General features: G+C 32.6%; 1 protein-coding gene across 1 annotated transcript; it reads right to left on the bottom strand.

Annotated features, from left to right (window-relative positions):
• Positions 1 to 1,474: 1,474 nt before the first annotated feature.
• LOC113403463 (G-protein coupled receptor Mth2-like) lies at positions 1,475 to 8,826 on the bottom strand. Its single transcript, XM_064216779.1, has 8 exons — positions 8,483 to 8,826; positions 7,655 to 7,826; positions 6,937 to 7,134; positions 5,529 to 5,607; positions 5,138 to 5,316; positions 3,970 to 4,129; positions 3,346 to 3,528; positions 1,475 to 2,523 (listed from the first exon to the last, which is right to left on the bottom strand). Exons 1-8 carry the CDS (start codon positions 8,777 to 8,779, stop codon positions 2,454 to 2,456), a joined length of 1,338 nt encoding a protein of 445 aa, XP_064072849.1. The 5' UTR covers positions 8,780 to 8,826; the 3' UTR covers positions 1,475 to 2,453.
• Between the last annotated feature and the right edge of the window lie 4,169 nt (positions 8,827 to 12,995).

A 12,995-nucleotide genomic window follows, 5' to 3' on the forward strand; every position in this document is an offset into this window, starting at 1 on the left:
AAAAATCCGATTTTTATAATAAATATCAAATAACCGATTTTTTTATATATATCTGATATATATCAGATATATATCCAGACTAAGAAAACGAAGCGAATTTCATTCTGTAAACACTTAAAAATATGAAAGGAATTTGTAAAATAATACAAGTGTCGAAATACCACATTTTTTATTAAAAAAAAAGTAACAAAGGAATTAGTGTTTATCTATTTGAGAAAGAAAATTTTAATGAACACTTAAAAAACAAGTACCTTTTATTATTATATATTCATTTGTTTGTGAGATAAATCAACTAATTTTATTTTAATATTAATTTGTAATCGACTAATCATAAAAAAGTAAACAGAGTCAGGCCTTAAGCGTAGATCTATGAGTGTTGTTTAGAAGATAGGAAAAAATCAATCGATATATATCAAGATAAAAATCAATTGATATATATCATTATATATATCCGCTGATATATATCCGCGAACCACATGTTCAAGAAAAAAATACTAATGGTTACGCTTCGCTTAAGAAGCTCTATAAATTTCAACTATTTCTAAGCAGTACCGTTAGAAGTAAGCTCGTAGACACATTAGTACTCTCTCCTTTGGATTATTGTGACTTAGTAAATGGACCGTATCTTTTAAAAAAACCGAAAACATTTTTTTTTTTATTAATAACCCACGTTGCCCTTATACTCCTCCATAATGTATATAATTTAAATAAACATAATAACCCAACATATTTATCAGGTAAATTGACTGAATACTGTCCCTCAAATCAAACACTCAGTTGAGGACAACTTAACTTTGAGTAGCACCTATATTTAAATGGTATTCTCAAACCACACTCATACAATTTGAAGGCTTGATTAGCAGAGTCTCTCAAATGTTTGTTAGATGGTTAAATGCCACCGATAATAACAGACATCGGTCTTCACACATTTGAGCTTAGGTAGTTATGTACTGCCAGAAATGTCTGGTGTGGTCTTAATCTCAATGTTTTATCTATATGGAATTTATTCTGTCTTTTGTTATATATGACTTGGCGCTGGTGTTTTTATGCAGGCGTTAGATTTTTTTATTAATCTTTGGTACTTTTCTGTTATTTCTTTAGCATAAGCGTGTATTTAGTTTTAGGTACCTATATAAGTTTTATGTTGTTTTGGTAGCATTTGTATAGGCGCGGAGTATATTCGATTTTCCCCAGTAGTTTTTTAAAATTAATGTATACTAAGAAGATTTTTGGTTTAATTTTTTCTCAACTTAACTGTACAACCCGCACAGTCGTACATAAGCTTACTTCAGGAACAGTAAAACACTTCACTTTATACACTGATACTTTATTCTTCACGTATACATTATTATTTTTGAACTGAATACACAAACATTTCTCGAACATTAGTATTTACAACAATACCAAACGTTAGCGCGATTTAATTTTGGTACAGTGACATCTATTATTTAAATAATAAAACATATTAGAAATGACTTTTAACTAAATACTTTTTGCATAACTCTGACGTTGTATTTAAAAACTTACACCTAATGAGACAAATCGAACTATAGCGATTATACACCGACGGTATGAACACTACAAATAATAAAAACAAAAATATTTCGCACATGAATACGGCCTTACAAACCAATTCGAACGCTTGAGCAACGATATCTCGATGCAGTCTGTAATAATCATATAGATAATTCATATAATCTTTAATATTAAGTATCATATTCTAAGGGGTCTTACGGTTCGGAGCTGTTTAATAAGAATTAGCTCGAGCTTAGAAGTATTTGTTGTTGAAGCAGCTGTTGTGGTTATGCTTTCCAGAAACGTATAAGATTAACAATAAGTCGACAAAAGTAAGCAATCACAAATGTGGGAATTACTCCATCGTTCATGTAAAGTACACTCCGGGCTCCAAGTGACGTCTATCCTGAGGGTGTCTCCTATGAGATCGCACCTCGTCTTACCACCCAACAATTAGGCACCCTTTTATACAAATTCCCATTATTTTTGTCCCCACCTGAGTGAGCTCAACCGGCACGCCGTCCGTACACTAAAGCGGCTGCCAGTCGTGCAAATGAGACGGACATGTAGTTCTTGCTCAGAACTATTGCCTACTCTTTTATCTATATTAATTTAAGACAAAATTAATTACCTCAACAATCTCAGATATTTTCTTATCATTAAAAAAAAACATTAATTATAAATCAACATTCTCATAAAACATACACTTACAAAAAAAAATTAACTCCACATAGAATGTTCTCTAATATTAATTTCACATTATTTGAGTTAAGCTAAGCAACGCTTGTTAATTTTACATTTACATTTTACATTTCTTTCATATTAATCATTTTGCGTTGTCGTCATACGCAACAAATACAATGGGTTCGACCCTAAATAAATATAATGTCTATTTATATAGAAGTAAAATATCTTTATAGATATTTTTTGGTAAACGTCTACCAAGAACTCGACGGAGTTTGCAAGAGAGCCGATGATTTGTATGAGGCGGCAGGGCAGCAGAGAAACCTAAAAAAAAAGTATAGCGTAACCAATACTCTACTAAAATTGTAGCCAAAATAGTCCAGTGGATAAGTACAGATAACAAGTGGATTGATCGGTTCATCAAGACAGGCAAGCACTTTGATTTAATATACTTATTGTGTGTTCAATGGCGACATAAAACACCACTAGAAAACCTGCACGTGTCGGATGACATTAATCCACGCATATATCCATCATTTTGATTTGAGTAATTCGACTGCCTTGTTAGTCTTCCGGCTCATTTATAAGTCCATAGATCCTGGAGCTCATCAAAAGCAAAGCAAATCCTTGCTAACAGTAAAATTAGGAGAAAAATATGTATGTTTCTATAAACATTTTTTTATGTAATATATAGGCGGACTGGCATTGTTATACAGGCCATTTTGGCCACCCGATGTTAAGTGGTCACCACCGCCCATAGACATTGGCGCTGTAAGAAATATAACCATTCCTTACTTTGCTAATACGCTGGGTAAACCATAGGAACTAAAATGCTATGTACCTTGTGTCTATAGTCGCACTGGCTCACTCACCTTTCAAATCGAAATACAACAATACCAAGTATTACTGTTTGGTGGCAGAATACCAGATGAGTGGGTGATACCTACCCTGACAGGTTTACACAAAGACCTACCACCCAGTAAATATGTACGGTTCAAATAAAAATTTAACAATGTCTATAGCTAATTGATTGAGATGGGACCACCTTAGACCTATACCATACATACAGCATAGCGAAAATCATATAAATACAGGTCCAAAGATTATTGAGAGCCTCTTTGTTTTCGAATTCTGGTAATAACTTACCGTTTAGCCAATTTGATTCGAATGTCCTTCTTACATACGAATATGAAAAATATTGCAATACCAATGAACATATTATATGCATCAGTAATATACCACATCATCAAATTTGGTAAAAATGTACTGATTACTTCTGTAACCCAGCTTATTCCCATGACAATAGATAACTTTAAATAAACCAAGAATCTGTGAAATAATAAAAATATGAAGCACGTTACCAAATTTTTATTTCCTTTGCATTTTATTAAAGATTAACTTCTAGGTTTATATCACCTTAATTAATGAATACATACGATATAGGTGATAACATTTTAATATTGTAGTGTTCTTCGGTGAAAGATATTGCCAAAAAGTCTAGCTGTATATAATCATACTCCATTCCACGAAACTAGCTCCAAAAGGGAATTGCACTTGTGTACGAATTGTTTAATGCGCGTGATATTCATTGGCCAAATCATTACTTATGATTGTCTTACATGCTGGATTCGTGTCTAGCGGTATGCATCGACCAATGAAGTTTCGTTTTTTTTGAGTATTTTGTTCCCTAGATGGCTCGTGGAATGGCTTATAGTAGTATGATGATATTTCTATAAATACAAAATTTGTGTACATAGTTTTAATATTTACCTTTCTCTTTTCTTGCGATGTTTGTTTACGTTATTGTGATTAAGCATCTGAGTTTCTCTTCCAAAACACCAAAAGTTATATGCCGTCACCAGAAAGAATATCCAATTACTAGAAATCAACAACAGCATGGGAATATCCATGTACAATAATTTTGCTTTATCTGAAAAAAAGAAATGGTATCTATAACGAATCTGAATTTAATATTATTGTTAACTGGCCATCATTTTGGATTATGAATTGATCGTTTCATCTAGCATATTTTCATTCGTTACATAAAATCAACAAATGAGTTGGTCCAGTCAATTAAGTCCTAAATTCAAGACGTGAAGAAGAGGAAGCTGGTAGATGATTTTTCTGTGCTATTTTACACTCGAACAATCTAGGTCTACCTTGTCTTCACTTTATATTTATTTGAAATATTATACACAACTTAAAACTATAACACGAAAAAAGTCAGATATCTAACGTCTGCCTAATGAGGCAGACGTAATAAATAGATCTATTTACTTTATTTGCAGAAATCTGAACAATCTTTCTACTGTTGCTAGAACTTATAAACCTCTTTAGATACGAGGCACCCAAGTATATTAATTTACAGTCAAAAAGCTTTGCATTGACTGGTAAGTGCGTCACTGTATTTCACGCACGTAAGCACTACCCAATGTTGTCTATAATATTTTTCCTCATTGGCCGCAACGAATATCAGTCTCAGTAACCTCAATCTATGACGCATGGTATTAACCTATTACAATATTAATTGAAAAATAATAACAATAGACCTAATAATATTAATAATAATTTTTAGATTATTGTTTATTAATTCAGAATATATTTAATTAAAAGAATAATTTAGCTTAGTGTCCCCAGACAATATTATGCCTCCTTTGGCACCTTCGGTAAAGTATAAGGACCTAAATATTGATAGACGAATTTACGACTAAATTGTGTGTTTAATACATAAACTGACAAATTATTTTAACTGAGTGTAGGCTTCTCTAAGGGGAAATATTTCAATTTAGTCCCCGCGAAATGCTGTAGTTCAGGGCGCCACATGCACATGTATATACTTGTGCCAGAATCGTTGAAACATGGATGGATGTATTATATTCACACTACGCAATATCGTCTGTTTTATTGTTAAACATATGTTACTTTTCTTCATATTTACCTGCTAGAAAGCATCCGTTTAGTATGATATTAGGTTTGACAATACTCTCTGGTATCTCAGATACGTCTATAGCGATCAAACCTATGGCCATTGCGAGCGGCATGCCCCAACCGTAGATACAGTAGACAGTAAACTTATAATGTCCTTCACGGCGACGTACTGTTCGTCGAGTAGTCATCCTAGGTAAATTAATAATTAATCATGACTACATATATAAGACACTTGAAATTAATTATTTTGAAACTTCATTGTAACTATTGTTTTCAGATGGTAATCAGTCATCTCGATCTTTAGACATAGAATCAGCCAATCAGGGGATGATAAATATTCTGGTGCTTGTATAAGTAACAGATAAATTTGTCTTATAAATTGATGAGTTAATAATTATTACCTTAATGTCCACCAGATGTCAAAAGACATGACGTTCATCCAACATAAAGCAGACAAGAAAAGGAAGTAAATGGACGCAGCTGAAAAGTGAGAAATTATTAAGTCAACATTTTTTTATAAACAAACGAAGTTTTATTATCTGTATTTGTATGTACATGATTTTTCTAAATCTAGATTGAATCGCTTCCAAGGTGATATAATTTCATAAAGAATATCTAGCCAATTCTTATTAACCAGTTTGCACAAAGCGTTATGTAGAAACTGAGGGAACAGTACAAAATAATATACAAAATCAACTCATATTATATTTTTAATTTCAATATGTAGAAATGGGTTTTAAATGCAATACTTTAAATATATTATTATTTGACTTTGGCTTATAATATTGTGATATAATTGGTAAACAGAGTTGTTGCTCATCCCGACTTCGGACGTTCAAGGAAAGGTTGGAGACTCTCGAAGGGTAAGACGATTATATTTGGCAAGGATAGACATTCCGTTTAGGTAGGTTCATCATAGAATTGATTGGTCTTTTGTAGGTCTTTTTTAACTATTTTTTAATACTCGGAATTTTTGGCTCTCTGCAACAGTTGCAGCGAAGGGGATACGGGGGAACACGCCACGGATGGCCCGCGCCGATGGTTTACGCTTAAGGTAAACGTTGCCGAGGTCAGAGAGGGGGAGTCGAGCGCTCCTAGAAAACACGGGCTTTACGTAAGGATGCGCACGTAATCATGTTGGGCTCTGAGAGATCTTCCCGCTCTTGTTCTCCTTTTTTACCCGCCGTTAGTGTCGCTGGGTCTAGGGGTTTCCCCGGGATAGCTAAAAATGGAGGCATACCTAACGCATAGGTGAGTGAACCTTAGAGGCGTCACGTTAGCATGAGCATGCTATGTCGTGACAACCTTTGAAGAGACAGCGTGGGTATTCCGCCGCACTCGGTAAGCTTCACATAGTTTATGAGGGGAAACGCCCTTTATTAAGCGCATCATATTAAGGCTAACGGTCACTCGAAGAGCAATGGAGAGGGCTATGCTTGGAGTTTTCCTGCAAAATAGAATTAGAAATGACGAAATCCATGGGCATACCAAAATAACTAGCATGGCCCGTGGCTCGAAGTGGACGGGACACACAGCTGACGGCTGCTGGGGCAGAATTTTTTTTTGTGGTGATTACGAACTGAAAGACATAGCGTGGGTAGATCTCCAAGGCGTGGATAGGTAGGTGGGTAAGGGTCGCAGGAAGCCTCTGGTTGAGACTGCAAGAGGCCTGATGATCAGTTGATAGGTCAACGAACGTGGCAAGTGAATGAAACTCTTATTGTTAATTGATTTAAATATAAAAATTATCACTGTGATGAATCAAAATATAGATTTTCAATAAATAAAAAATAAAAATGTGTTACTTACTGAATCCATAACAAAATTCTTCAGATACTTGGACACTTGTATTGTTAAAAATAATTTTCAACGTCGCCAATAAAATAAAGGCACTCATTAAACTGAAGACAATGGCTATGAGAATTTTGCCTTTTAGATTCCTTAATTCTTTCAGAAGTGCATAAATTATGAGCACCAATAACAAGAATATGCTGGATGTTAACAGAGCTATGAAATTTATTAAAGGTTAGGATAGATTTCAAAGTTCACATTATTATTAAAGTAGTTTCCGACACGATTATTATAAGTTATAATATATATTTTGTAATTTCAATGAAACTTTATTTGTCATCCTATATCATAATTTATTTTCTCAAATTGTTTCAATACATCAACAATAAAAACCATTATATGATATTCTGCCATATTTGTATCAACTCACATTGGAGTAGCTCAAGAAAATGTCCTAATATAGTACTGATAATACTTATTTATCCTCACAATTATACATTATTTTATGCAAGAAGTTGCAGCGCCGAAGCGGGTTTTAGTACATAAGTAGCTGCGCTTCGGGGATTCACCCTCTTAAAATTAATGCTATCGTTGCGATAAGCGTGAACTTCATGTTCTTGTGTTTATATAAACAGTCCACCAAAATATCAATGTTAACAAAACATTGATATTTTGGTGGATTTAATTTAGTCACCTTCTATAATTTGAACGAGAATTAATTATAGTTAACTTTTACCTAAAATTGTAAAAACCGTATCTTTCTGAGGTTCTTCTTCAAATATTGCACCGAATATCGGTGAAAATGTGTCCGATGTTAGTTCATAGTCGACACAAAATTTGTCGTTGTTTACTGTTTTCACCTCGGGCGCTGAATTTGGTTGTTGAAAAAGTAAATCGAGATTTCCATTCTATAAAAATAATATTTGCTTTAAAATATATTTACAACAATATTATTATATAAATTGAATCATATAGCCAATTAAAAAAAAAACAAAGTTTTGTAAATTTCGCGCAGGTAAAGCCAGTAATCAAATAAAGATAGGTAATGAGAAGAAGAAAAATATACAATATTTGAAACATTAAAGTTTCTGATTTCGCAAAATCAATACATCCTTCTATCCTATTGTCTGATATTCATTTATACACAAATTTATTAACAGATATTGTTGACGAGATTTTTTTTTGTGTAAAACAACATTAATTTACATAATAAATAAATAATATCATGTACATTTAAAACAAAGTGTTTCTTTTTTTATAATAAAAAATTATGCAATAGTATCAAGGTGCTGTCGGTGGCTTGACTATAGTAGTTACACCCATACGCAGCCGCAAACGCAAGTTTAAAAATGACAAAAATTGACCTGTGGCAATTGGAATAAAGGTTCTTATATGTTAAATCGATAAATTCAGACGTTTGTTAAAGCTATAAACGATTCTAAATCTACTAAATACAATATGGGTTACTAAAATATTGAATAGGTCATTAGTTTTAATTTTATTAATGAATTGTAATATCTCATTAATTTTACATCTTAATAAATATTTAAAGAAAAGTAATTACCTCGATTATGTAAAAATGTAAATTTGGTAAATTAGGTATGAGATCCCTAAAATTTCCAGATACAATTTGAAAATTATCCCTCAAGCTTCTGATTCTTGTTCTATTACTATTATATACATCGATATCTGAAAAATCCTTATCAAATGTTTCGTTGGATTTGCACTCAAAATTATGTACATAATATTTTGCGGGACAACACTTTGATATATACGGTTTTGTATCAGATTTTTGTAACTTTTGACTAGAATCACTTATGAGAAGAAATATAATAAACATAAAAAGTAATTTATAACACATTTTGACGTGTGGTTCGGTTCACTATACACGAACAGTCTAATAACGAATAGTCTATAAACGATATTATCAATTGTAGTGACTCAAACGTTCCATTGTTATTATATGCTGAGTAGCGTTTCTTATCGACTGAAGAGTATTAGCCTAGTATTATCCTTATTCCTAATAAATGTTATAAATACGAAAGCCATTCCATAGATATACTTCAAGTACCGGAGCCTTCCCCAGTAATATCCTTACATAGGCAAGTTTTCTATCATGTAAATTATCATAAGGGTGTGAAAACGGAGATAGAAATTTCTTTGGGTAATCAATCATTTCTTAAGTAATTAATATAAAACTCAACACATGTACTACTACCACGTGTATAAGTACACATGTACCTATGTGTATTTTTGACCAATCAGGTTAATTAGAAGATTTTTTTTTTACAATACTTTGTATACCGTATCTACAGCCTATTTATACTTACGATAACGGATTAATCTCCACGAGAAACATTCTCAATAAGATGCAAAAGTAATTCTGTCTGTCTGTTACACTTTGACGGCTAAGCCACTGAACAGACTTTGATGGAATTTGGTATGGTTTAAGCTTAAGCTCCAAGAAAGAATATACGATACTTTTTTTAAATTTATCCCTCGAGTGGGTAAAACGATGCGGGAAGGTAAAGCTGAGTAAAACCCCTAGTTTGCGGCTAATGGGCCAACGGCTGATTTGTTATCTACTCGCCATCGCTGTACGATCTACCAGTCATGACTTAAACACTACGATTTTATCATAAGGCCGCTTATTTTATCTTATCTTTTCTTTGTTGTACTATGTTTTTAGACTTTTCTTTCAAAAAAGTAAAGTCATAATAATAAAAAAAAACTAATTTAAATTTAAGCTGAAGTCAGAACTCTGAGTCCTAGATTGAAGATTTTTTTTTAATTTAATAGCAATAGCAAAGCATTTCGTCTTTAATAGATAGCTGGTAAGATTTATGTTTGTACGCCGTTGGTCTTACTTGATTTTACGTGATCTATACAAAAATAACCTGTGCAGATATTACGGAGCGCACTGCTTTTGCGGAGAAAAGTTCCACAGATCCGAGGAATCCATGTCAAATTTCGTCTAAGTATTTAAACACTTAGAATTATTTGCGAAAATTGGACCTAGAATAATTTGCTAATTTTAGACTTTTTATCTTAGCAAATTTTAACTATCATTGAAACAGAAATTTTCTTGAAAAAAATGGATGCCTGGATAAGATTACAAGATGACGTTATTAAAAAGATAGAAAGAAGCTACATAAACTTTAAGAAATCTCCAAAAGAGAGAATTACAATGAGCTACAAAGAAACAAGGCTTGAATTTTTAGAAAAACAATGGTTTTCATTTGAAGAAACACATCGTAAATTAATAGTTGAGTGTAAGAAGGAAGAGTATGTGAAATCGGAGTACAATACAAGTAATATGTATAGTAAGGCTGAAGATTTGTATACAGATTACAAAACAGCAATGAAGGATCACCTATACTACCATACCGATAAAACCACTTCAGATTGTGTGAAAGCTAACGGTAACCAGAACTGCGTAAAGTTACCTAGAATCTCTATACCTACATTCTCTGATCATTACTCTCAGTGGACTACATTCCGAGACCTGTTTCTCTCTCTTGTACACAAGAATAACTCATTGGATGACGTACCGAAGCTCCATTATTTGAAGAGTTATCTAACAGGCGAAGCTGAGCAACTGTTGCGACATCTACCGATTACCAGTGAAAACTATTTAACTTGTTGGAATACTTTAGAACATAGATTTAATAATAAGAAATTTGTAACTGATTGTATTTTTAAAAGATTCTTTAGTCAAAAAATGTAACAACCGAATCATCTAACTGTTTAAAAGAGCTTTTTGATACCACAAACGAATGTCTTAATGGTTTAAAAAATGAAGGTGTTAACATAGAAAGTTGTCTCATTGTAATTTATATATTATGTTCTAAATTTGATAACGAATCCCGCAAGCAGTGGGAAGCTAAAGTTTGTAGTTTAAATAATGAATTGCCAACAATAGAACAGTTTTTAGAATTTATAGAGCATAGATTCAGGTCGCTTGAATTTTTATGTAGTAAATTTACAAAAAGTACTGTCACTGAGTCTCATCACGTTATCAATAATGTCGGTGCGAATTAAATTTTGTCATGTATCTATTGTTCTGACACTAGTCATAAGCTCGGGACTTGTAAAGAATTTGCTAACGAAAATTTGACATCACGTCGTAACTTCGTCCAAAAGTCAGGATTGTGTTTCAATTGCTTAAAACTATTCCAACTTCCACTTAACTACTAATATCCATTTTAAAACAATTGGCGGTCTATGAAAAAAGGGCGATGATATTTTTCTTACCATGAATTGTGTATGTGTTTTTGTGTTGAGTTAAATGTAATAATGATTTATACCTATTTGTTAAGTTTTTGTTGTACACAATTTAGAATACTTATAAAAGAAGTACGGGTAAATTATTAAGTACGCAAGGTGGCATCATTTATAGTGATCTCTACCAGGTAATCTCCTTTCAGGATTAAGGCAGGACAAAAATAAGGCATAGTGTGCACTTACAATTAACTTAAGTAACAAAGGGACTTATAGATAGACTTATATACATACATAAAAAAGGTTTTTTAACTTATAATATTTGCAAATTAATTTTAAGGATGCCGTTTAAAAAGGTTTGATAAAGTTTTAAAATTATCGATATGAAGAGATGGACACCATAAAAGACACCAAAATCTTCAACTGTCCAAGTTATATTTTGATTAGAATCAGCTCTAAAGAATTCGATTATTAATTAATCTAGGGATTTGCTCAATATTGTGAACGAGATAATACTACGCAGATAAACGTGCTGGTCGGAGACGCGCTCCTTCTGCGAAAACGTCATATCGCAGAAGGAAGCCGTGGAGCGGGATCGGGAAGAGCATGCCGCTGCAGACCCGTTCCGCCGTAGACGACCGGGGAGGAGGAAGAAGCAATATGCGCCTTCTTCCCCCATCTCTTCTCTAGGAGTTGGAGGCCCGCATAGGTGGGCCGACTGTCAGGGCGTCACGCTAGCAAGCGAAAACGATCCCATGGGAAATTTGGGAACTAAGATGTCATATTCCTAGTACTTATAGCATTTGGTAATGGGTGGGATATATATGTGTAGCAATATGCGGGGGGGACTTAACCCAGGCGGGTTTGCTTTTAGTTAAAAATAATAATAAAAAAACAAAAAAACATATTTGAAATTTGCAAATTCAAGGTTGTTTTTTTTGTTCAAATTTTCACTAACAATTGTTTTAGAAAATTAAGGTATTTTAAGGTAGGAAAGGAGAAATGTTACCGAAATGTAGTTGAAACAATATATCTTATAATTGTTAATTAACTATTATAAAGGAGTACGGAGGATAAATATCTTAGATAATCTATGCTCTATGGTATATATTACAGATTCATTCATTTCATTCAGATAAGAATTTCAGTGAAATATTGTTGTATTAAGAATCAAGAACTGTTGAAACTGTCCATAATCGCACAGAGTATATAAATGTAATGTTTGTTTATCTTTATTTATTTATTTATCAACATCAATTTATCACTAAACACTTAAACTTAACAAGTGATATAGGTAACATTCAAAGTGATACGACTTTGTAGTGTAAAAATTGGCATTCATTAATGACATTGGCAATATTGGCAAAGGTGTAAACAATTAAAATGAAAGAGTAAATTGTAACTGAAATTTTAATATTTGGCGTTATATAAAATTGAAAATAATTAAAAATATCTCATAATTAAACAAATGTATCTTTAATGACGGCTAAGCGAACAGAATTGCTATTGAATAACATATTTGGCTTCATACAGTCGTGCCTTAAAGGATATAATTATAAATTAAAATAAAAATAAACATTGAAAACAAAGGTACAATATCATAATGAAAAAAAAATTGCGGTTGTTTTAATTAAAAAATACTATATTATAAACTGTATATAATTAATTAGCTTTAAAACTTAATCTAACCATATTATACTACTCCTTCTATTTACATTGCAATTAATTACTCAACTTCATTATTTATTCAACTTCCTTTCCGAGGGAGGGGGGGGGGGGTTTCTTTAGAGCGTTTTCCAAACTGCTCCAATGCAAACCGATGGTGTATGAAGCGAAATTTCATCCGAGACCTGAAG

This window comes from Vanessa tameamea, chromosome 13 (assembly GCF_037043105.1).
Source record: "Vanessa tameamea isolate UH-Manoa-2023 chromosome 13, ilVanTame1 primary haplotype, whole genome shotgun sequence".
NCBI lineage: Eukaryota > Metazoa > Arthropoda > Insecta > Lepidoptera > Nymphalidae > Vanessa > Vanessa tameamea.

Bases quoted from the DNA above. Each gene is read 5' to 3' on its own strand.
- LOC113403463 (XM_064216779.1), bottom strand. From the start codon at position 8,779: ATGTGTTATAAATTACTTTTTATGTTTATTATATTTCTTCTCATAAGT. The intron at 4,130-5,137 runs GTAAATATGAAG...TCTTTTTTTCAG, and splicing joins AAACGGATGCTTTCTAGCAG to ATAAAGCAAAATTATTGTAC. The intron at 3,529-3,969 runs GTAAATATTAAA...ATTATTTCACAG, and splicing joins CATCGCAAGAAAAGAGAAAG to ATTCTTGGTTTATTTAAAGT.